Source organism: Trachurus trachurus, assembly GCF_905171665.1.
Source record: "Trachurus trachurus genome assembly, chromosome: 6".
Classification (NCBI taxonomy): Eukaryota; Metazoa; Chordata; class Actinopteri; order Carangiformes; family Carangidae; genus Trachurus; species Trachurus trachurus.
In genome coordinates this window covers 13,667,210-13,693,782 of record NC_139897.1, presented here as the reverse complement: position 1 = coordinate 13,693,782, position 26,573 = coordinate 13,667,210, and the positions used below count along the sequence as shown (strand labels likewise).

Here is a 26,573-nt window from a genome sequence, read left to right as displayed (position 1 = left end):
ATAGCTCTCCCAATAAATCATCAGTCCAGCATCTCCAATTCCTATAAAGTGTATCAGAGGAGCAAAGCCCTCAGCACCATCCCCCTCACTGGTTTCACTTCCCAGGAACCAAACCACAGCTTCACATATCAAAAGCCAGATTCACTGCACTGACCAGTTGTCTGAAAATGAAGGACTTGAGCCCTGTTGCTGGTTTCTTTTGGTCATTATTTTTTTTCATAAATCTCAGTTTTGTTTTTTGTGAGTGTCAATTCCTGATAAGTGGTGCCTGATATCAAGTCCATCTCCTGTCCTCCGTGCTCTTATTTGTGCTGCTCTGGCAAGTTCATCCTCTCTGCTACAACACTACAAAGAGGATGACAGACATTAGGCATACAGTTTATGTGCCAGTGACTCCCAACAACATGGGAGTTGAGTAAAGCGTTCATTTTTGCGGTTGATCTGAAGAGCGAGTCCTGTCAAGTTGAAGTGTCGGGCAGTTTTATGTCTCTGACAGACGGTTGACCGGTGCGTCCACCGGCTCCATCATCCTGTACTTCTCCTCCAGGAGAGGCTCGTTACCCTGCAGATGGATGAGCGGCTTAGAGTGGAGCCCGACCCGGCTCTCCTGGTTCCTCTTGTTGTAGATGTTGACCCTGTGCTCCAGTTCGGGGCTGGTTTTGGTGGAGCCTGCCGGGCTGGGCGGTTTAAGGTTGACAGGGTCCAGGCCCTTCTGTGTGAGACAGGAGTCCTCGGACAGAGAGGAGAGCAGCTCCTGCACCACGGCGCTGGGACTCCCTCGCGGCTGAGTGCCCAGGGCCAGCGGGCTGCTGTAAGGTGGAGGGTAGCAGCGCTGGTCGCTGTAGTCCGTGGAGGTGGAGGCCTCTCGCACCGTGGAGCTGCAGTCCGTGGTGGAGCCCAGCGTGTGGCTGCTGATGCTGTGCTGCCGGGCGCTGAAGCTGGTGCGGGACACTGTGGTCGTGGAGGCTTCGCTGACTGAGCTGCCGGTGCGCTGCAGGCGACTGGACGGCGCCGCGTCTGCACTCACCAAAGAGGAGGGAAGCTGGCTGGGGTTGTTAGGCAGGTGCACGTCTATGGCTGCTGTGGTGATGACGCGTGCAGGATCTGGGATCCCCATATCTACAGAAGCAACACCCAGAGCACAGGCCTTTTGAAATATTGTGTTAAAATATGACATGAAGAAAAAACTGAAGCAGGATCTTGTTGATGCTCACCGCTGCTTGGCTCACTGTAGTACTGGCTGATGTAGTTGTTCATGTCATCTTGTCCATGGTGATCTGAAGGGGATACAATTGACACTAAATAAACTTCATGTCTGGCACAATAAAAATGAATCCAGTGTGAATGTAAGAGACCAAACAAGTTTTACAGTACAGTGTGAGGAACTCTGAATTATTTTGATGAAGAACATTGTAACACACTACTTTACTTCGCTCTTTATAATTGTGTTGGATAGAAAATTCATATGCCCATCACATGTTTCTAGAGCCTGAGGTGATGTCCTAGAGTTCGTCTGATCTAGAGTCCAAAACCCAAACTTATCAATTTTATATTTTAGGCGAAATGGGCAAATGTTGTTTCATGAATTAACTACTCAGTTTGATCCTCAAATATATTAATTAACCAATTTTTGTGTTACCTGAACAAGCAAAACTTGGTGTGGATGTTTTTCACAGATCCAAAATCAGCGTTTCTCACAAGTGCTATTCAGTGTTAATGGTCTGTATTCACCTATGTTTGGCTGTCACATGTTCAAATAAATGCCCTGAGAGGGGCCCACTCACAGTTGGGCCTAAAAAGTGACAGGGATCATCTCCAGATGATCAATACCACATGAGTGTATGAGGAGCGGGCTCGGTTAAAAGGATGTCTGACTAGAAACACTGCGTCTCAGATGTATTGCAGGTCACACTGTGATTTATAGCTTTGATAAAGGAAAAGCCTCACTGTTTTGAGCCCTGACAGCGCTTTGTTGCTTTAAGTCCTGTAAGTTATGACCTGTCACTGTGTGAGAGGTTTATAGTCCATCTAGATGTGGCACCAGAATTTTGATGTGGATTATGAGATGAATGTTTTTGAGAAGAGGACACCAGCACTGCTCCGGAGAGTAACATTAACACACAGTCCTACTCTCCAACACAATGCAGCTGCAGGTACAACTTATTACTACATGCAGATGTGTCGTTTGGTGTCATACTTTCTACTAATTATACTTTTGTGTTGTGTTGTTGTTGTTGTTTTTTACATTAAATAATCCACCTAAAATGTGAACAGCACATCCTTGACCATCCTTGGTCTTTGACGGCCTGTAACACAGAGGAGAGGTTACCTGCAGGTCCTCCGGGCTCTCTAGCTTTAGCTGGACCGTGATGCTCGGAGGCACCGGGGGCCAGTCCGTCCACCTCCTGGAAGGTGCTGCTTTGTTTACCCCACATATGGTGGATCTGCATGGCTGCTTCACGCTCTGCTACCAGATCCAAGTCCTGCTGGGCCAGGTGAGCCCTCAGCTGCCTGATCTCAAACTTAAAGGGAAAAAAAAGAGAGAGACAGAATGGGAGACCTGAAGAAAACTAACTCTTATTCCCCCTTATTAAGACATACAGAGTAAATACACACAGGCATTTTTCAAGAAATTGACTAAATACTGTATATTCTTGCTAACAGGGCAATAACTTTTGTCCAAATATTTTATTTGGGTTTGATGCCCGTGAATTTAGGAGCTGGCTGTACTGCTTGCATCATAGCTGAGCTTTACATACACAGTTCAGTGTGTATAAGCCAAACTGCACATTCCAGTCTCTCTAATGGTTGCAATATGACTCTCAGACGTTCAGTAGACACTTCTGAGCACTCAGTGGATGCACTTGAATCAACACTGGATTATTAAATTGGGAAAAGGTGAATAGATTGCTTTAGGATGATGCACAGTGTTGGCTATCTGATATGCACAAGACTGCTGTAAAAAGTTTTATCTTGTAGTAACATGAAATCAATTTTATACCTCTTCAAGAACAGATTGTATTATTCATTTCTTGCATTGTGCATTGCTGCCCTCTGCTGGTTAAAAGCTGAAGAAATAAACAATGTGCATGCTGTGAGTAGATAGGTATGCAGACAAGAGGACTTACTGCCTGTTCCTGGCAGATCTGAGTGAGGCGGTCAAGCTGCTCCTCCCTCACTGCCTTGGCCTTCTCGTACTGCTGGATCTCCAGCTCCATCTCCACCTTCACTTGCAGCACATAGGCTAGAACAAGAGGGTGAATAAGAGTGAGTGAGGCCTTTGATGTGAGCCCAATACTACATTGATTAATTAAATTCCCCCTAAAGATCCAAAAAGCAGATCTTTTATACATTGTTAGCCACAGTTGTATTGCAATTAGAACCTGCGTATTCTCCACATTCACTCATTACAAGGATCTGCTCCCAACATGATATACACAAAGTGAACAAAGTGACATCATTATGATCCTGCAAACAACAACTCCTTTCTGAGGCTGAACCTTCATTGAGGTGGTGTCATAAAATGTGCATATTTCATCAATATTTGTGGTGGTGTTGAGTTTTAATGTCTTGACATGACGTCTTCTAATCTGAACATGTTGCTGGAGGGGATGGCTGACATTAACCAATCATCCTTTTGTGCTGTATTATATTCAGAAACCACCAGGGGGAGCAACTTTGTTAAAGAAAAGCATTCTTCCCAACAAATGAAATGCTCAGTGTGCACCTACGTATATGTTCAAATCATTTTTCACGTAGCAGCTATTGTGAGAGCATCGAAAAACCGCAGGTTCATTACAACAAATGATGCAGCACCCGATGTACTGCCATAATTCCTGAGGGGAAAGAACAATGAAAAAAAGAGGAACAAATAACCGGGCAAACAACCTCAAGACTAGAATGTAACCAACACTGCAGAGAGCACACTGCAGTATCTGCCTGTCTCCTGCGTCCTGTCCTTTACTGTCAGGTATAGGACAGGACTCAGGGGACAGCAGCCCCCAGCTCCTCCCAGCCTCACCATCGATGATCCTCTTGACCCTCCAGATGCGCAGTGTGATGATGAGACCGATAGCATCCCAGGGGCTGCTGGGGCCGTTTGCCACTGTTGAGGCCACCATGGGGGCCAGAGAGAGGACGATGACAGCTCCATCAAACACCTGATAAAATACACACACACACACACACACACACACACACACACACACACACACACACACACACACACACACGGTTATTGTTGTGCCTGTAGCTTCCACAGTATCCACATTGAGGTATGACATTGAGGGAATGGCACTGCAGTGAAAGGGGCCCCGAGTCAGGACTAATGGGACCCGTGGGAGCTTACCTCTACTTTGTTCTCTATGTAATCCCATATCCCCAACACCACGATCCTGAACACCGTCTGAGACAGACAGGGGGACAGAGATGGAGACAGAGAGCAGGTTACACTCAGGGTAAGATGGAAGACAACAAGGACAGAGATGCTGAGAGACACTAGATGATGGAGCACGATGGGTAGTTAATAATATCTGCAGCCGCAATTCAGATTTCTTTTGTCCCTCCCCTGGTTATTCATCAATGACATCATTTTCATACACATGACAAGGCGGCGCGATAGGATTTCATCTAAACAATCAGAGACACCACATTTAGCTCCTTCTGCTGACACAGCAGGAGCCGCAGAGGGCAAATAACCCTCTCTCTTTCTCCTCCTCCTCCTCCCTAACTCCCATCCTCATTTCAGATAGTCAGGGTTGCACTGGAGCAGAAACCAGCCTCCCTGCTGTTTGCGCTGCTCCAGTGTGGCACCGAGGGCTTGCTTTTATTGATAAGGAAAACTCCAGCTTTAAAAAAGAAAAAAAGTTAGCATTGGTGTGATCAAGTGTGGGGAACTTAGACAAATGCGGCTGGCTGTAAAGAGAATGGTAATCGATACGGCACACCTGCGGCCGTGAAATTATTTAAAACTAGTGGCACAGAAAGGCTCCATCTGCATTTTTAAAGTGTTTGTGCTGCGGATCAATCGAATAACCCGAGAGGGAGTGAGTAGCAGGGCCAGCTTCGACAACAGCTGCAGTAGTGTATGTGATTTTTCAAAAAGATAAAATAACACAGGTCTTTGTTGTCCCATGACTTTCAATATTTCATATAGGCACAACATCGAAGGAACCGTGCACAAGTTCACCTCCGCTAATCAATATCTAATCACGCGGTGACAGAAGGCATGGGGCGATTTAAGTGTTGTTAGTATTATAATGAGAATGTGTCGGCGTACCTCGCTTGGCCCCACATACTGCACAACGTAGCATTAATCGACAGGCCGCTGCATCAGCTGTAAGTGAGACTGTTTTTGTGTTGAGTTGGGGTGTTGTGGGGAGGGCAGAGCAGAAACTCACCTCAGTGAAGAACACGGAGAGGATGGCCAGGCTGATCCAGTGGATGATGCTGGCAAACTGGAATGCATTATTAACTGTGGGGATAAAACAGAATCACTTGTGTTTCATTTCATATTTAATTCGTGTGACATGTTTTGGTGAAATATGGAGGCTGCAGCTTGGTGTGATTGTGCTTTTTTTTGTTGCTGCTGAACACCGGTGAGGTGTTGTTGAAAATATAGGTGCATCCATGTCCACACACACCTACACAAATGCACACAAGACAACAAGAGCCGTGAAGCAACATGGTGAATGTGAAGTCAGTCACCACATACTGTACATGCATGTGTCTGTATCATCGGTCTATTCCTGGACAGCCTCAAACAGCACTCGCCTGTCATCTGAGGAATTTCTCTTCATGCTCCACCTCTCGCCCCCATCTTTCTTTGTTTGCTGTGTTCAGTGATCTGTCTATCAGTCCATTGATCTCCCTCCAGTCAACCCCCGCGCTCATCCGCCCGCCAACTCTGTATTGCCCGATTTCTTAGTCTGCTAATCTCCCTTCACGCATTTGTCTCACTTATGTCCCTCTCGTCTGTCAGCCTGTCAGCTTCACGGCAACAATGGAGGTGCTATATGTTCTTCAATCAGCTCTCTCACATCAAACAGGTCACAACCCCTGACCTTCTGCTTATGATGGATGAGGATGTATCCACCAGGCCGGATGATCTTGGAGACGGAGGCGATGCTGGGCTGACATGGGTCACCACTGCTAACTGTGGAATACTAATGGGGGTGTTATATTCCCCAGGCCATTATTGATCAGAGCCTCAGGTCCCAGAACAGATCATCAGTGACACAGGCTGATTATACAGTAGATGTATAAGACCAGGATAGCAGCTAGTGTTGTTCACACTCCTCTGCACATGATAACATACTTGTTGCATTATTGATTTATCTTCTTTCACATACAAACACTGTTCTTGTTGTTCCTTATTTACAGCATCATGGTAAAAGGTGCCTGATGATACACAGTGAGAAAAATGTGCAATATGTCTGCCATTTACTCTGCTGTAATCTCTACGAGTGCATGATCTTCCTGCAGCTTAGCTTTGGTGCTAATTTAGATCTCCTTTGTGTGAGGTCTTTATTTAAGTCGATACATTGGCCCAGTGCCTTTGTATAACAATTAGTAAACCATTGTGCTGAGCGGTTCACTTTCCTCCCTCTACAAGAACACTATCGCCGGCCAAGATGGTAAACAATGAGCACGACAAACCACCTCAGTGTTGTGGCCTGCAAACCCCCCCCCCCACAACAACCATATCACAATGATAATCTAAGAAGACGTCACACTGTTGCTAGTACTCACACTGCAACAGCTTGATGTCTATGAGCAGCTCCAGCGTCAGCAGCAGCACCACCAAGATGACGCAGGCCACCAGGAAACAGTTGAAGCCCGCCGACAGCAGACAGACCTGCCACAGCGCTGCCCTCCTTCCACAGCACGGCTTCAGCCAGTTCGACCTGAAGCGGGGGGAGAGGGGGGGATGAGAGACAGAGAGAAGAGGTGGGGGGGGTTAGAAGAGCAGTGGCTACAAAGATAAATGGTGTGTCTTGTTGTGGTGTTATTTTAAAATGTAATACTGGTAACAGAGAGCAGACCTGACAGCCCAGCCTGCGAGGTCAAATCAATAAAACACAAGAAACGTCAGGATACACAAATCGTGAGGTGTATTCAACCTTGACTTGGCTCAGTTTTCAGTCAACGCTCTCCTAAATGATTTTCAGCAGAGGGCACTATTCTGCATACAAATCATACACATGCAGAACCGTGCATGCTGAAATTAATTTACGATGAAATTCAACGATGCATAAATTCTGCTGGCAGTGAGATAATGTATTAGCATGAAGTAATTCTGTGCATAAAGTCAGGGTGGCGTTTCTTCTTCTGGCCTTTTCTGCAACCGTCCCTGCAACTGTTCTCATTAGAGCCCTCCTGTTACACCATCATCAGGCAGCACACTCTACCTACTACAACAGCCAGTGCGTTGTTTGTGCCTATTTTTGGAAACAGATTACATGACATCTGTTAAAATCCATATTCAAGCATTAAATGGTTTGTTTTTGTCTCAGCATCACAGAACATGCTTGTATATATAGATTTAACAGAACATCCATAGAGGAGATGATAGATGTTGTTTACTCTGTAGTAGGCCTACACATGTGTGAACTCAAAGTCAGTAAAGCGTGGTTCTGGGGAGATTAAGAGTCTTGCATACTTAATTCCCCTCCCTGCTGCTTCACTGGGTGGCAGGACGGGTCTCGGGGTGGAAGTGGGGCTAGCTGACTGGCTGGCTGTTTGCCAGTCTGAGTGACTGGTGTGCTAACAACCTCAGTAGCTTTGGATAAGCCACCAGCTAGGTGGCTGGACTTTAGGTATAGCTCTTACAGCAGGACGGTGGGGTTATGTGAGGGATTCAGCCACACACAACAGAATTGTAGATTGCTTAACTGAATGTCAAAACCTTCATCTGATTTGTTTGTAGCTACCTGCATGCCTGGATACTTGCTGAAAGGACACAGGAGTGAAGGGATAAGGAAGAAATATTTAATAAGTCTCATTCATAATTCGTATTCATATTCGAAGTGATACCATTATGTGTTGTCATTCCTACTGGTGGTTTAGCAGCTCCTGTTTATACATATCCCTCTGCTCTGCAATATGTTTTCCATTAGTTTGGAGTGTAGCAGGGTCCCAGTGTGCTTGTTCCTTGTCCAGGTGCACTGATCCCAGAGATGCGAGTGTCAGACGTGCCTTAAATCCATTCCTACTCTCTGCTTCAAATTCCTCCAATCAGAGACCGTGGCTGACTGAGGCTCCTGGGGATTTATGGTCAATAAATAATGACAAATCTCCAGGAGGCACACAGGGCTTTCCCTTCCTGTCACAGCTTTGTATTCAACACACATGCTACTCAGATGTAGCGTGTGTGTGTGGAAAACCAAATACAAAAAAGGGGAGGCGAGCGCTTTGCGTGTGGGGGGGTCTGGGTACTGTCCTTTCTCGGATGCAACATTGAGAAAGGCAGTCTGTTCCTTAGCAGAAAATAGCAGCGATCCGTTGTCACCTGTCCCCCATAGGAGGAAAGCTACAGGCAATATCTGTCAGAGGACAAGGGAGGATGCAATTTATTCTGCTCTCCCTCTTGCTTCGGCTCAGAATGAAGGTGGCAAACAAAGAGAGAGGAAGCGGGGTGCAGCCGGTTCAAAGGCATTGGGACTCATCCAAAAGTGAACTGGAGAAAGAGCCAGAAAGGAAGGAGGGGGAGTTGGAAAAGGAAGAATGTAAAAGACAGAATAGAGGAGAAAGATCCTGATTGAGTTAATGAATAACTGACTTTTTTACATGTATATAACTTTTTATGTGTCTGAGCTGGGCCATCAAGGTAATGATAGCACTGTCTTCAGAAAGTCCCATTGAGCTTGAAATATTAGCAGTCTGAAGGTCATACACTGCACATTTTAACAAACCCACAGATGGCAAAACTTGTCTGGAAACAGGGCTACAACCAATGATTATAACTAAAAAATATAACACAACTTTAGGTGTTGAGATGTCTTGTTTTGTCCAAGCAAGCAGTCCAAAACCCAAAGATACTCAGTTCACTATCACAGGGGGAAAAAGCTATTTTAGATGCTGGAACTAGAGGATGTTCGGTATTTCTGCTTGAAAAATATGAATAATTGATTAGATTATTATTTTGTCAATTGACGGATTGGCAAATAGTTTCACCTGAGAAAAGAAAGGTGAATCCATCCATCCATCGTCTATAGCGCTCATCTGTGCATTGTCGTGGAGGGGCTGGAGCTACTCCCAGGTGATATACACCCTGGTACTGTAGACCCTGGCCAGGTTGCCGGTCTATTGCAGGGCCACACATAGATGAACAATGTGCACACACATTCACATCCATGCCTATGGGCAATTAGAGTCACCAATCAACCTACTGTGCATGTCTTTGGACTGTGGGAAGAAGCCAAAGAGAACCCACACAGACACGGGGAGAACATGCAAACTCCACTCAGAAAGGCCCCAGGCCTGGGAATCTAACTTCTTGCTGAGAGGCGAAGAGTGCTCACCACCACTCCACCGTGCGGCAAGAAAGGTGAATGATAAAGTTATTATCAAAAACATACAAATCCATTAAATGTTACTCACTGATTCTCCAGTGCAAGTGCGACCTCCTGTTCTTGTGTATTGAGGAGCTTCCATTAACATTCTGGGCTTTCTCACTTCTGGCATTGCCTCCAAAAAGACTAAGCTTGTTTATGACTTGTCTAATGGTCTCGTGTGTCTTGGCCAGTTGGGCTGCCCTGAAGTGATGCCTCTGTGTTGAGTACCATAACCAATAGGAATTATGGCCAAAGACATAAAAAAAAATAATACCTAAGATGTGATAAACTGGAGCTCTGAGGTGGAAAAGAGAGGTGATCCATCTAAATGGTGTCATTTTGCAGGAGGAGTTGGACCTCCGGTGTAGCACAGCCACACATCCTCTCCATCCCTCACCAAGGTCAGCAGAGAGACTGGAGCTCTGCCACACCGTGTCATTGCCCTCCCAGAGGCTAACTGGTGCACTCAGCCCTCTGCAGCAACCCTCTGTACCAGCCAATGCCAACAGATTAGGAGCTCAACACCTGGGGGTGACAAAGCGGTGGTGGAGGGTAATGGTATCATTAGCAGATACCATAGAGACTTTCCCCAGCACCAATCTGTTCCCAAGGAACAATGTCAAACCCCATCTGCCAGTGGAGGAGAGCCAAGGAAAAGAAACATTTACCTAATGATACGCCTAACACAGAGTCACCGGACATTTGTGGACCATTAGTTAAAAGGCAGAGTGAATGGCACACAATCCAAGAGACACCTCACTTACCTTCAGGATTGAAAATTGTGATTTAACTCGTACTGTGTGGAATCATAATTCATTCAGACCTCTCCTATAAGCCAGGCAGAAAAGGTATTAATTTAATAAACCTGTAAAGAAAAACCCTGTCTGGAAGCAGAGTAAATGGCAGTGATGGATTACTCCAAGCTCAGAAACTTAATTTTAGGGAAATCACTTTAAACCTTGAACGCGGAGGACCTGAAGTATTTATGAGGAAGTGAGGCTGCTTCAGTGGTGGAGCGAGCCAAGGATGAAAACCACCTCACACTCTCTCAGGGTCACGGCTGGTGTGGATCGAATGGGCAATACCCAGAGGGGTCTGTCATGCACACATATGTGCATACACACACAAACCGTCACTCACACACACACAGACACTCTGCATTGTGTGTGAAGGAAATGAGAGACACACAGTGGCTTTTGCTGTGGACAGATTCATGAAGACATCAACAGGCCAGCGGCTGCAGCGGTAACACACTGAGTGGAGATCGAAGCGTGCCCCGACAGCAGCGCAGAGCGAGGGGATTAGATCATGAGGCTGATCAATAGTGGCCTGAGATGGAAGTGATGGCATGCTGCACATGACACCAGCTGCATGCAGTGGCCCCTCGCTGCTGCAGAATGACCAGACAGGACAGAGCGGACAAAGACATCGGGCTGAGTGACTGGCACAGAGGAAGGTGTCTGCTCGCCCTGCTGGGGCTCATTCACACACACTGGAGCTCTGGCTTCAGCCCGAGCTGAGTAACTCTGACCGAGGTGAGGAGCCAATCACAAAGAGCCCCTCTTTTATCAGACTGTCACCTGTAATAGAGACAGGATAAAATACAATGTAAACTCATTAAGCACAAGTTAAATGGAAATTAAATCAGAGAGGTGGTGCTCTCTCTCTCTCTCTCTCTGTGTGTTTGTGAGTTACGAAATGGAGTGAGGGAGAGCGTGGGGAAGGGCTGAAAGAGGGAAAATTCATTCAGAAGTAATGAGTCTGAAAGACTATCAACTTGTCTGAGGTATTGATTGCAAGACACACACAACCGCACACAGACACACACACACTTGAGCAACTGCAAACACTAACCTCTCCTTCAAAATGTTTGCAAAGGAGAGCCTAAAATAATGTCGCCCAGAATGACTTGCAATGCAGCTTCAGTCCTTTAAATAATTGATTGGAATTCTTGATTGATGTCTTGATTGCACATTTACTACAGAGCAACACTGCACATTAGGGCACAGATCTGTGGCATTTGCCTGAGAATTACATTTGCTTCCAAAGCCATTAATCATTGCTGTGAGTGTAGAAAAATGAAGGCAGTCAGTCGATTCTCTGCGCGGTCAAGGCTCAGGTCACTGTGCCTCACAGCCATTCATTTATTCAAGCACAGAAGCAAAGTGTGCTCTTGTTTTAAAAAATTGAATTAATTTTTCATATAGTACGCTGTAGCATTAGTGCATTGTTTTCCAAAACTTTTGAATTGTGAACCCTGAAGCAGTGTCTTACTCTTATTGTGCCTTTGTCACAGGTTATAGTCTGCACAAAAGCAGAGCTGGGATGAGTAGTTATTTAATAATCAGTAGGTGGACAGAAAATGAACTTGTTAAATCAGGCAGCTATAGTTTCATAATTGATTCATTTCTCATTAGTCATTCAATCGTTCAAGCAAAAACACCAAACATTTGCTGATTCCAGCTTCTTTAACGTGAGCGTTTGATGCTCTTCTTATAAGGGCCCTGTTTTCCATCTTTACGGACTGTTAGGGAGACAAAAACAACCAGTTTGAGGATACCAGGAAAATGACTACTGGGTTTTTTCAATTTCATTATCATTTTTTCATCATTATCAGTACTTCAGTCACATTTTGTAAAGAATTTCTTTTGATCCATCTACAAAATAACTAGCAGGGTTGTCAGCTGTTCAATCCAAGTGTTACATCTATTTGGTTTGTAAGAAAATTTGAAAGATTCGAATAGTTGAAAATATACAGAACTTGATACACACACAAATATACATTTAAAAAAAAGTAAACGTGTGTAATAAGGACAAATATTTTCATTCTCATGCTTTTAAACTATCTTATAAACCTTTAATATTTACATTGGTACAAGGTTGCTTGACCTGTTGGTGCTGAGCCAGTACTCCTGTAAGTCTAATTTATCATTAAAGGCTTAGTTCATTTTCATGCTAACCTCCATGCTAATTATTATTTTTGGCAGACTCTGTTCTTTCTCCTGAATCTCTCAGATTATCAGTGAGAAACATGTTCACACACACTGGGGAGCATCTTTTGACAGATGCTACTCCCACAGCATTTTAAAATGATAAGTTTACTGTCTCCTCTCAGCTTCTCCCTCTCCGTACTGATAACTACATATCCCTATGGTTCCTCTAGTATAAACTTCAGCCAATTCACACCAATCTGCTGAACTCAGCAGGCCCAGGCAGGGGAAAATGGACCACAACTGTGTGCCTGCAGGCTACCAAACAGCAGAGGTGCGAGGACTTCATCCCATTCAGGTTGCTCAAGCTCTATGTCACACTTGCTCCTTAACTTACTTGGGAGGATGGATTTATTCCTGATATATATGAGGCTCTCTTTCTTGACAAAGCACAGGTTGGGCACGATGCCGCAGTTGCATGAGATTCAAAAGATAAATGGCAACGTAACAACTGGCTAAATCCTTTCCTGTGGAACAAATGCTGGGTCATCCGTCATCACAGCCAAAGAAAGGAAAAGAAGCCCTGGGAGAGGAAAACCAGCTAAGCAATAAATATGCTGAATAAAGTGAAGTTATCATTGATAATCAATGGTACATTTCAGAGTTTGCATGTCTCATCACTATTAATCTCATACCTGTCTCATACTCGTGCAATTACTAAACACTTTTGGCATGAATTAAGAAATGAAAGAAAGAGGACTAATCAATTATAGATGCCAGTAAATAAAGTTTTGTCCATATACTTGAATCCTATGTGGTTGATAAGTAAACCCTTTTTATATTCTTCTTGATGAAAAGGGCATGCAGCTTTATCAAAACGTGATCAGCTACCATCTCTTCAATCCTCGCATCACCTACACCACAGTACAAGACAGCAGAGGGGATTCAGAACTGGTCTTTGCCGGAGAAATGGGCCACAGATACTAAGCAAATGGAGATGGATGGGGCTCCATGTGCAGAGCAGCAGACAAGCTGTCCCTGATAAATGGGTTTTCACCAGGACACTTGATCTCTCTCGCTCTCAGCCTAAAAAGCAATCTCGCACTTTGCATGTCTGTGAATATTAACAAACCCTCAAACCCCGCACTCAAATGTCATCTATTGTGTCGCACATGGTGCCAGGCAAGAGAGCCAATTTGATGGAGAGGACTGTTCCTCTGTGTGTTTGAAATAGAGTCAGAGGGGGGAGAAAGAGAAATCCTTCTCTCTTTTCAGACATCCATCAACACAGTACAGGTATAGTATGGCTCTGGTTCCAAAGCCCCATGAAATATTGCTGCTGCCAAGATTCATACTAGAGTCTGGCAAGGTCCTTCAGATTTATATTGTTCTATTGTACAGTCCGGGTTTTTTCTAAATATTCCATCTTACTTCAACCTTGAGCATTATCAACCTAGGTTTGATTATGTGATTGCTAACATAATCACATATTAATGCACTGCAGTGAAGGTCTGGGGACAACTCGATCTAGGCTGGCCTGGGTATATAATGTCATCTAATACCCAACATTTTGTCCAATATCAGCGAGCAACTGTGGCAACACGGCACAGGATTAATCCCACACTAGTGTCCAACATGTCAGATATGACATTAATCAAACTGAGCCATTTCCTTGTGATCTGAGGCCAGCAGCTTTGTAAATGAAAGCATGGAGGAGGGTCTTCTGCTCCAGTCCTCCCTCCATCCTTCTCTTTATCCCCACTGCCTCCACTCTCCTCCAGTCAAAGCGGCAGGTTGACCCATATGAACCATCTGTCATTTCTGCAGCGCCTCACACCTCTCAGTCTGGCCCCCGGAGATCAACAGCATATGCTACTGCTGCTGTGGACAGCTAGCTGATCTGGGGATGATAAGCCAGGACAAGACAGTGCAGGATGTGCAGCCCGGGGTCCATAGACAGGGGCCAGGCAGGGAGAGAGGAGCCCCGGTCCCAACCAGCTTTGAGGTCACAAAGGTCAGAAAATGAAAGAAAATGTCAAATGCAATGCAATACTGTGTCAGATAAAAAAAATGAAAAAGTTCTACAATTATCTCAAAAAGTCATCAGTGAAGCGGATTATGTGATCTACAACCTACAGTATTTTATTCTGACATTACTGTAGACAGTGGGGACACGCATCTGGAGCTGATTTTTCTTTAAAGGAAAATAAAAATAACCTTTGATTTAGAAAATAGATACACATTCCATAATAGTACAGTTGTTTAAAACAACTTCCACCTTTTACCAAATTATTTAATTCAGTTGGGGGTATGCTTTTCTAGCCTGATGCATCAGCCGCTTACTTCATTACATTTCATATAGCGTCTGAACACGAGCCATAGGGATTCGTTTGCTTCCGGGAGGCGGTTGCTTACATTTGCTTCAACTAATCGCTGCTGCTTGGTGGTCACGTGTGCTATACACCGGTTAAGCTCATAGGTTAATCTTGAGCGCTTGAGTTCAACGTCATCGCCTTCACTTACCCGTCTGTTCGCTGATTGGAGCAAACCGAAACGCATTGCTAGTTCCCTGACTATATGGTTGAGGCAAATTAAATTTGCCGGAACCAGTAGGCAGCGCTAGCCTGGCTAATGCTTTTCATGAACACAACCAGATATTAAATACCTTCTTATTGCTGCAGGGCATGTTATCGTAATAAAATAAATGATGATAAAAATCCTATATGAATAAGCTGATGTTTTTTTTTTTAGAATAATACAATAAAAACAAGTGGAACCATAATAATGTGACCTAAGTGTGGAGTTACACCACCCTCGTCTTGCACTTTCCACCAAGTTTCCTGGGAAGATGGCGCTGCTAAAAATCTATTAATAATCCAACTCACCACTGCACAGAATCTGCAAGTACTGCGTGTGCCCCTTGTAGTCCACAAGAACATCCACCTCCTACATACATCGCCCACATCTCCTGAAGAGCCATCTTAAAGAGCCATGAGAAGCCTCCATGCAAGACTAAATGTGCTTCTCTGGTGTGTTTTCTTTTGCTCTTTTTTTTTCCTCCACAGCCATTTAAAAAAACAAACCAAAAAAACAAAACAAGGTCTAATCAGTCATCTAATCAAGACTGAGACCAGTGGACCACTCCAGTGACATTAAGGATTTTCCTTTAATGTCCACAACACGAAATCAAGACCAACTTTCCAAATTGAATAAAAGCAACTTAGATGGTCAAACTGAAATTAGACAACACCAGCTCATGAACCAACTATACCACATCATGTAATCACCTCTGGACATCCCAAGAACATGACTAAGATGTAAAGGCATCTCAGGAACGTAAGTCATAACAGTTTATGAAAACAAACTGTCTGGCTAATTGCCGAAATCAAAGCAACACCTGTAGCAAGGCAATGAAAGTGGGTTCATATTCATCTGCACAGTCATTTACAAAGTGCTAAAATTAGCCTACAGTAGAGGAGTCTCTGTGAACATTCATATCAACAAACAAGAGAAGAAAATGGTTCACAGAGCAGCACAGATAGTCAGCTGCTCACTGCTCTGCCATCAGGGCTTTTGATAGTTTCGATTAATTTAAAAATCTTGCAGCATAAACACACCTCACCTTTGTGCCATTCCTCTGTTGTCACATGCACACAAAGGCAGCCAGAACCCGTGACAACAAACTAGCCCTGTTGAATTTCCCAGGAGCACCATCAAACAACCAATGTGTGTATGAAACTGTGATGACAGGTATGTCTAAGAATGTCTCTGACCTGAAAATCAGGAATTCCAATCTAAAAAGCTCATTGGACGCATCGTGACGCTCACATGGATGACAGACAGCACGAGGTTTGCATTACCCTGCGAAATATTTCCAGGCTTCCTGGAAAACAATCATTTCTAAGATTTAAATGAAATGACTCCACTCTTTAAAAATAACAAATATTTACACTGTTGCCTTGATAAGTCCACTGTGGATGCGTCTTGGCAATGTTTGACTTTTCCACTGCACAATGCCAAATCCTAGGGGACCAGGGTGTCATATGGCGCCATATGAGAGTGCCCACTGTGATGATAATGTTACTGGGCTGCCAGATCCTGCCCTCTGCTGTGACATTGCTATGTGTGTGTTTTGTGTCCTTTGTGTGTGCAAGGGAGAGTGAGAAAGATATGAGGTAGGACGAGAGATTGGGTGTTTGGGACAGGACCCATCTGTCCCTGCCCTCCTGTCCCACAGAGACATCGGCCTGGCCCGGTCCAGGCCGGGCAAAGTCCAGCCGGACGCAGTCAGCTGACACACCGGGGCTTGGATGGCAAAATGCCGGATGCTCTAATTAAGCTTATGCTGTTTGTCGACTTTCTCTGCATGGATGCCAGCATCGCAGCAAGCCAAAGGGTTGTGAGTCACGCTTCCTGAGTGGAGAGCCATGGACACTTGCTACAGGGGTGCTCTGGGAGGGGTGTGTCCTGTCCTGAGAGTACTGGGCCTGCAGCATGGCGATATGGTGATAAGAAAACAACACGAACCCAGGACAAGCAGGCCTCGTGGACAGAAACAGCACCGCCACAAGGCCCTGACATTTCAGAAAAGCTATGGTGCTAACAACACTCTTTGTTTTCTGCCAGAAATCGACATTACGAACAGAGGCCTGTCCTGGTAGCGAGAAATTGCTGTGTCATTGAGCTGAAATGAACACATCAGTAGAGACATTGTCCATTTAAAATGGTGACACTAATAAATTCATCGCCAAATATCCTCGACTCCTGGACTCTAATATAAAATGAGGGGTGATTCAATATGCCAAGTGTAATTACCATGTGCAATAACGAGCAATAGAGAGAGTGACGGCAGAGCTTTTCTCTGCCAGGGTAGATTATAGATTGTAGTAATTGCAATTCTGCCTTAATTATGGATGTAGTACTTTCACACAACAAGCAGAGACAATGTTTCAGACACCATATCTCCAGTATCTTCTTAGCTGTGGCAGCCAACATCAATCAATATATAATTACATCTTGGGCTTTTTAGTATACAAATTAATTATAGGAAGATTTCATTGATAATCCTACGACTAATTTGTTTCCAGCCTCCTCAAAATGTAGGATGTGTGATACCCCCATAACAATGAAAATTAAAGTGTTCAGTTTCATGTAGTTTCAAAACCAAATCATGAGCACTCTGAATGCAGTGCCTCTTTGTCTACATGACCACACATAAGTTGCTGCTTCAGTGCAGCCTAACACGTCACGAGTGCTGCCTAAAAGCAGAATCATCTCTACAGATAGTTTGTCTGGCTGTGGTCAAGCTGTGAGGTGAAAACAAAAGGTGAAAGGGCATATTGGGAGTTCATTTTTGGGACGTACCCCTCTCTGTTGTCTTCCTCGTCTGGGTTCGAGATGAGCTGGGATCCAGCAAGAGATATGTCCAGGGCGGCCAAAGGCAAGTCTCTGTAGGCGAAGCTGACCAGCTGGACGGGGGCCACGCACTGGTTGTCCTCCTCCACCTGCTGGGAGATCACCTCCAGCTCTGAGGCCCCAGCCTGGGGAGGAGCCCTGTGACACACACACACAGCGCACAGCACAACCAGAGCAACATTAGATTCACAGAGTGGACATGTAAGCTGTGAGTGTCACCCATGGGTATTTTAGTATGTTTACCGTGTGTTAAGTCTTCAGCAAAGATGGCAGAATTACAGGAAAGGTGTACATGAAAGTGTGCTGCTTATTTGAATTAGCCAATGCACCTTCTAGGAAAATGCTAAGTACTAAATGTGATAACACCTACTGGGACTTTTCCTAAATTTGATGAATGAAAACACAAATATGGTGTGAAAATCCTGGTTTCCAGTGTATACAGGTGCCTTGAACAAGGACACAAGGACTGAAAATCAAACTTAAAACTCGCTAAACATGAGTAATAGGGTAGGCTATGATTTGATTTTTTCTGCTTATTTTTTTTTGTCAAAATTATGTTAGCCCATTTGCTAGCAGTGAAACTTTTTAAAATCGCTATTACTATAATCGAGTATGTTTCAGCACCTGATAAAAACCTCTAAATAGGAGCAAGAACTTAATTAGATTTTTTCAAGTTTCGAACATGTCTCCATTGTATCAAAATGGCCATTAAAGGTTTTTTTTTTTTTTTTTTAAAGGTAGGCTACAGGAGAGTTATAATTCACTTAAACTTTTTTTATTTTTTATCTGTCAGATACTTAATCTAAAAGAATAACGCATGAAAATTAGGTAAGAAAACCTGAAAAAATCATTGAGTTTAAATGTACAAAACTACCAATACAGTTACAGACCGTATCACAACAGTAGCTGTCAAATTTGATAAATGGCAATTGTAGGAAAAAACTGGAAAATTTCCTCTGGGGAAACTTTGAAAGGCCCACGGGGCTACTGCCGGTTTTGCCATCTCTGTCAACATGGGAATCAAACCCACGATCTTAAGGTCAAGACAGAACTGATCAGACAGACACATGATCATCTTTCTATAAGCACTGATATGGAGGAGCTGTAACCACATTAGGTTAACTGTGTGTGTGTGTGTGTGTGTGTGTGTGTGTGTGTGTGTGTGTGTGTGTGTGTGTGTGTGTGTGTGTGTGTGTAATCACATGAAGTTACCTGTGTGTGTTAAGGAGAGGAGTGCGCGCTTCTGCACGCATTTGTATGTTACCTGTGTGTTTTGATGTGTGTGTGTGTGTGTGTCTGTAACTGTAATCACATGAAGCTGGTTCTAGAGTCTGTGTGTGTGTGTGTGTGTCTGTGTGTGACTGACTTGACACATGTTATGAGCTGCATCCTGTTTCATACTGATTTAGCTGTTTCTGTGTTTATAAACATTTAAACGAGAGCCAGGTGGATTGTTTATGAAGTTAACGAGCTCTGGCCTGAGAATCAGACATTACCACGGCAACTCGAGGTGGTTACCACGGCGATAGGGCCCCCCCAGGCTGAGACAGACAGAAACGTGGAGAAAAAGAGCGATTTTCTGCCTCTGCACTGGTCTCACAAAAGGCTTAGCGTGGAAAAAACAGTAGCTCCTATCAGAACAAAACACAGATCAACGTTGCTCTAAGGACGTCCTGAAAAATGTGGTACGATTTGGTGTTTCTACAGTAAATATTTTGGAGACGCTGGCAGTTTTAAAACATCGGTCCGTTCTGCTTCTCTCAGAAAATATTTATATTGGAGTCAATGAGGAGCAGAGACAGACGTGGCCACACTCAGAGGCTTATTCTGTAAATTCTGTAAGTCTCTCTGATATTTTGAGCACATGATATGAGAGATAACAAGTTTGTCTTACAAATTCTGAAAAAATCATGTGTGTAGAGTGTAAATTGTGGCCGGGCTGACAGTTTATCCAGAAAAAATCCAGAATGTTTTTTCACACTCTCCCACTCTAACCGATGATGTCACGCGCTCTGACACGAACATTCCGTGCAATACACAACCATTATAATCTCATAATTTCTCCAAAAATGATCATGGTCATTGATCATGGATTGATCAAAAACTATATGACCTATCAAAACGTGGAGTAATACGACAATACACAAGACTTGTGTCTACTGTTTAAAGTTTAAATTAAGTCTCTAGGTGAAAGTATGCCTGAGCAGTAGACGTTTGTTAAACTCCAATGATTGGTCTTTTTCGCTCGTTTTTTTTCCGCCCGTCCCATTGACTTCAATGCAAAAATTTAGCACAGTTTTTCGCGTCTTACGTCGCGAAAAATTCGTAAACTGTTGAGAAAAGTAATAGCACACCGATCCCGATCGAACCGCACGTTTTGATATATAATTTGTCCTAGCGAATCGAAAATCGTCCGGAAGATGAAAAATAATAATATTATGGAAGAAAAAATCCACACAATAACAGTAGTAGGGTAATGGTCCCTGCAGCTATTTCATAGCTGTAGGGATCAGTGCCCGGTGCGATGGCCCGTGGCCCTAATAAAAAGGTTATTATTTCAGTTCTGTCTCTTTTTCCTTTTTATTTATCTCCTCTTTTTTCTCTGCAAGATTCTTAATATTTGACAGAACCTCAACAAAGAGTCACTTTTCCTGCCAATGAGATCTCATAATCTAAATATGTATAGGGAGGGCTGCAATTCTTCCAGCTTAGCCAATAGTGGACAAGGAGAAGTCAACCTGGGAACAGGAGACTCACACGGCTTGGCAGCTGTCCCAGTGCAGCCAGCGTGGAGACATCAATAACCCCAGTGCTTAACAAAGGAAGAAGGCATTGATTACAAGATACAGGGAACAAAAGCCACTGAGTTGGTAAATTCTACAACCTCTGTGTTGGAGGTGGAACCGAGAGGGAAGAAACAGTTTGTGGAAGATCGCTAAGCAGACCCACCTTCCTGTTAAATGGCAATGTAAACCTGGGAAAGAAAACTGGCCTTTTTTCCTGACTTACTTCTTGACTAATAGCTGTTTAACTGACTCATTTGAAAGGTAATTTTGCTATTCTCACAGGGAACCAGGTATTGCTTAAATTAGTACTATATATACTATACAACACAAATGACTCACTATATAAAATGCCTCCACAATTTAAATATCTGATCCTTTGGTTATGCGAGTCCTGCTAGATGTGTTGTTTAGCTTGAGGGTCAAGTGCCCATATATTATGCTCGCCACAACAAATGCCTGTGCACACCAGTGTTATCTGTGAACTTGGCACCCCTGACTAACCGCAACAAAGACAATAATCAGTCATGACAGACACAAACTGTTTAGTGCATCAAAATCACATTTCCAGACAATCACAGAGCAGGCCAGGAGCCATTATGTGCAGAGCCCAGTGGAGTGGCTAGTTGCCATCCTGGGGAGGGAGCGGAGGCTTCCCATCTGAACACTCTGCACCCTTCAACGACGTGGGCAAGGACAGCCAGTAGCGTGCTAAGGGCTGGGATCTTTTCAGAGGCCTGCGATATTAGCAAACGCCATGAGGAAGCAAAAAGGTTAACATAGTGCATGCATGGCTAGGGGGGAGATTTCACAACCATACAGAGCTGAGGCTATAGCCTATTTGTAGAACCACATCTTAAGGATGTAGATACATGAATTTACTACAGGAAATTATAATGCAAAGTGCTGCACTGAAATGAAACTGGTTGTAGCTCAGTTTTTTCCAAATGTCCATCTATCATTATGTGGCTTAAACTATGTTATGTTATGTTATGTTATGTTATGTTATGTTATGTTATGTTATGTTATGTTATGTTATGTTATGTTATGTTATGTTATGTTATGTTATGTTATGTTATGTTATCTTTAGAATTTACGTTATTTTATTTTATTGTGAATGTACTTTTGTGTTCTAGAAAGTACAGTGTAGGTTTCAAACTAATTGCTGTTTTATGGAGGTCTATTTGCTCCTTTTGTATAATAACTACGAATTGGCTCCTCCAGAGTAACAGGAATCCATAGATATCCCCCAAGCATTTTCTACATCACATTGCTATAAATCACCGTGCGGTGATCAATGGAAACATAAAAATATAATGGCCTGCTGGGATCTCGCCTTTGCAGTTCTAAATCACCACATAAACAATTTAGTTGTTTGTCATGATATGACAGGCATAGCATTCATTTACTTTAAATAAGACTAAGAAAATATGTGCTCAATTTAAGATGGTCTCATTGTTATATTCTATACACATTATAAACCAAAAGAACACACACACACACACACACACACACACACACACACACACACACACACACACACACACACACACACACACACACACACACACACACACACACACACACACACACACACACACACACACACACACACACACACACACACACACACACACACACACACACACACACACACTGCAGTAACACATTCCTTGGAAATACATACAGGACCGTCTTTTTTCACTTAGACATTTTCAGTAGGAACATCTTCTTGGCAAGACATAGTGGTTCCATGGATCTCAAGTTTAAATGAATCTCAGTTGTAATCTATTCCAGCTCGAGTTTTTCTGCTGCATTCTAAGGTACTCGAATACCACTGAAGTCCAATACTGCTGAACTCAACACAAAGTAAAACTAATTTATATCTTTTTTTACTCTGAATACTAAACCTGGTGCACATAAAGAAGGTCCAAAAGCTGACATAAGATACATCAGAAGGGAATATGTAAACTTCCAAGGCTGCAACTGAGGCTGTGCAAGTGAGCTGATTTACAGTCTTAAAACATATAAAGGTAAGACAAAACTAAAACCAGCCAAGGCTAAGACTAATTTAAATTAATTTATCTCTATTTCCATGTGTCAGGGACACATCAAACGCCTAATGAATTTGATTAAATTACATTATATAATAATTTACGTCATACAAACAGATTCTAGTCTGAAACAATGAATAGGATTGTGTGTGTGTGCAAGAGTCAACTGTTCATGGATAAATAAGTGTCTTTATGTTTAAGTTAAGTCAAACTAAACACTTTGAACAATTTATGACTGTTATAATTGTGACCAATTCCAACAATCGCCAACAACAGCAATCGAATGAACTATAGCTATTCTGTCACAGTGATGAGGGATGAGACTGATGACTGCCACTTCATGGTTCAAATCACCTATTCACAGCAATAAATTCTCTGCTTCTGTCACTTCAGTGGAGTTTAAAGTGTTGCCTCAGCATGAACTGGTGATTTGCAGAGGGCATCGGTATCATTGTCATTCTGAGTGCTCACTGCCACGGTATTTCTGGCCAGCTGTCTACAACCCAACCCCTCTGTCTTACCCAGTGAGTTTGTATACGGTCACTTGGCTACTCCTCTGTGTGGAGCATTTCACTGCTCTGATATCATCAGGAAAGTGGGACCAATGTGCCAAATCACTTATATGGGCACTGGCCAGATTTCCCAGCAGCAGCAGCAGCAGCAGTCCGGCCATGAGCTCCTGACACAGTGGTACATTTGTAAGATCAGATCTTTGAGGCAAAGCCTGCTCTTTGAGGTCCAAGGGGAAATTACAGCAGCTGACAATGAAGAGTAAAGCTGTTTTCTCAGTCTTTGGAGTTTCCTCTTTAATATTAATAGAGAAAATAGTCCAACTTTTGCATATCACCTCAGCTAGCGAGCAGAGAAAATGACGACCGAGACCGTAGGTTTGATTCTGCAGAGGTTCCAACAGCTGCTGCTTCCATTCACTGCCCCTGAGGAAGTGAATCTTATAAAGGCAAAAATAATTTTCTAAACCATCAGGGTATTGTTTTTAGCAAAAGTTACTTGAAAACACTAACAATGCATTCACCGGGGCCAAAATCATAGTGATGAGGTGGATGTAGACAATAGTTCCTTTAGCATGGAATTTCTAATCAGATATTACTCCGATAATTCTCCGCAATCATTACACCGAGAAATTAAGAGCAGCGTGGCATTGGATCATGTGACACTGAGGGTAGTTACAGTAAATGTTAGGTGACCTGTTTCAAAGCCAGCAGGCTCCTCTGGGTGAGTGGTGTTTGCTCTTTGTGCAGTGAATGAGAAAAAAAGTACAAACAGCTCCATACATAGGAGAATGGGAGAATAGGAGGAGCGCTGCCTCATCAGTAAGACGGTGCAGTTTTTCTTTTTCAATTTTCCTTTTCTATAGGTTGCTATTTAAATGTGAAATGCACAGATACCAAAGATTCCATCTTCTTACATTAATCAATGTGAAATATGTAATAAAAAATGCCACTGAATTTGTTGAATTTGACAGTCTATTATTTTTCAGCGTCCTGCTTCCAACTGTTTGTGAAGGGAGAGAGAAAGAAAGAGAGAGAGAGAGAGAGAGAGAGAGAGAGAGAGAGAGAGAGAGAAAGGATTTACAGCAGCATCAAGTCTGGGAGAGCAGGGGTGAAAATAACTCCAAAGACCTTTCTCTGCATGAGAGTTTCCCATCTGTCACTTCACAGAGAGTCACCGGCGTTCAGCAGCATTAACTCACGCCTTTGTACTACTAACCACTCAACACATCCTCTGCGGTTACATTTGTTTTGCACCAGCGTTCCAGTTGAAATGGACTCGTAATCGACCGTCAGCTGCACTAATCTGCTGCTCTCAGGCCTGGACAGAGATCTCTGGTGGTTAGACGAGGCATCCTGTGCCTTTAACCAGAAGATGCAGCTGACTGAACCCATTTCGCATTCACCCCTCACTCCACTCCACTCCACTCTACTCCACTCCACCTCCTCCTACTCCTCTCCGTTGCCCTGCTCCCTCCCTTTTCCCTTCTCTTAGCCCCAACCCTGGCTGGCTGTCATCAGAATGCAGGGTCTGTCTGGAGGACCACACACAAAGTAATTATTAATAAGAGAAGATGACAAGTGAACATCTTTCCTGAATGCTAAGAGATGCCAACAGAGAGTGGAGATGGCCGGCCACTCACTCACTCACTCACTCACTCACTCACTCACTCACTCACTCACTCACTCACTCACTCACTCACTCACTCACTCACTCACTCACTCACTCACTCACTCACTCACTCACTCACTCACTCACTCACTCACTCACTCACTCACTCACTCACTCACTCACTCACTCACTCACTCACTCACTCACTCACTCACTCACTCTCTCTCTCTCTCTCTCACTCCCAGAGATGCTGGACCAGGCCAAGCTCCACTTTCCAGCTGATCCCCGTTCAAAGTCATTCACAGGAGAACCGTGAGAATATGCAGGTCCCATCCTGGTAATCATACCCTACCGTGGTGAGATGCCCTTTGCACAAGACTACGTGTTCATAAATAGAGATTTAAGATTTCACACTCTCTCAGACATGGTTTCAAACAAGACTCGGGCAGGTGTTATACTTACTGGGGATTGCTCATGTTGAGGTCTTGTTGCTGCAAATAGATGTCCACGATAAATGACCCTAAGTGTGAAATGTGATTTCACCACTGCAGAGACCTGGCTCCAATCACACCTAGAGGAAATACAACAGAAAAATGTCATTACTACAGGAGATGAAAAAAACATTTCAAGCAAATCACAGGGCAAAATCTGTCTACAGAGGGGTGTTATGAGATATGATTAGAGCTCCAGAACAGCAACCGATAGACCTGGTGGAGATAATGTTTTGCCAGTTGCTGTTTCCAAGGTCAATAATGAACTTCCAATCTCAAAAATGTGAAATATCCATATACAGTTAGGTTTTATAACACAGATACATGCACACTTATCAGTGTAGTATCAGTGCTTATGCTTCTCCTCAAGGCACCCTGTCCTCACTTCAGCTCCGCTAAACTACTTTCCTGGGGAGCACTAAACTTAAATGGATTTTAAATCTCCTTCAATATACGCCCCGCTCTGTGAATCAGGGGCTGAGGAACATCACACCTCTTGCATAGCAAGTACAGCAGGATGCTCACTCTTTGTGCCACAGGATAGAGAGCCATTGATGTCCAAGTCGGTTTCAGTGAAAGCCCACTACAGCTGCTTTGCAGGAAACAGACATGACATGACCAGATAGGAAAGTCACAAGTACATATCCACAGCTTTACCATGAGACATCCACTTCGACAAAAAAAAAAGGAAAAAAAAGTGAAACCTGAAATCAGCTGTCAGCAACTGAATTTATCGCACGTTTGCATTGCTTCATGATTTAAGGTGGTTGGTGAGTGTGGGTGACATAGAGACACTGTGAAAACCTTCAGACATGGAGAGGTGAGGAGTCAGCATTCACAGCCACAGCAGAGTAATGTAGTGAAGCACAGCAGATTAAATGCTACTCAGGATAAATCACCCCAGGTCATTCAAGGGCTGGGGAGTGATATTGTTTCACTGCAGCATCCACATTTATACTCAGGAAAAAAGAAACACAATTGATCTGACTAAAAGAGGTGCAGAAAGTCAAAGAGCATAACGCATTGCCACAAATACTAAACAAGGTGCTCCTCTTACTGTAAGAATTCTCTGTAGATGTGACCAGAAAGGCAAGTCAAGTGGGATCAAAAATGTGTGTCTTTCAATTCACTGCACATGCAAAGTAATTACGGACTCGAGTACATCCCAGTATCAAGATTAAATTTTGCAACCAGCACCTTGACTTGCCACTCACTACTATAAGTG

The 26,573-nt window shown here is 43.6% G+C and overlaps 1 protein-coding gene across 1 annotated transcript; it reads right to left on the bottom strand.

Moving 5' to 3' along the window:
- Positions 1-295: 295 nt before the first annotated feature.
- Positions 296-25,333, bottom strand: tmem266 (transmembrane protein 266; the record flags this gene model as incomplete). The annotated part of the gene is made up of 10 exons (XM_083973342.1): positions 296-1,119; positions 1,215-1,277; positions 2,330-2,522; positions 3,129-3,244; positions 4,022-4,160; positions 4,349-4,405; positions 5,400-5,473; positions 6,751-6,905; positions 17,849-18,037; positions 25,320-25,333. 10 exons carry the CDS (start codon positions 25,331-25,333, stop codon positions 482-484), a joined length of 1,638 nt encoding a protein of 545 aa, XP_083829468.1. The 3' UTR covers positions 296-481.
- Between the last annotated feature and the right edge of the window lie 1,240 nt (positions 25,334-26,573).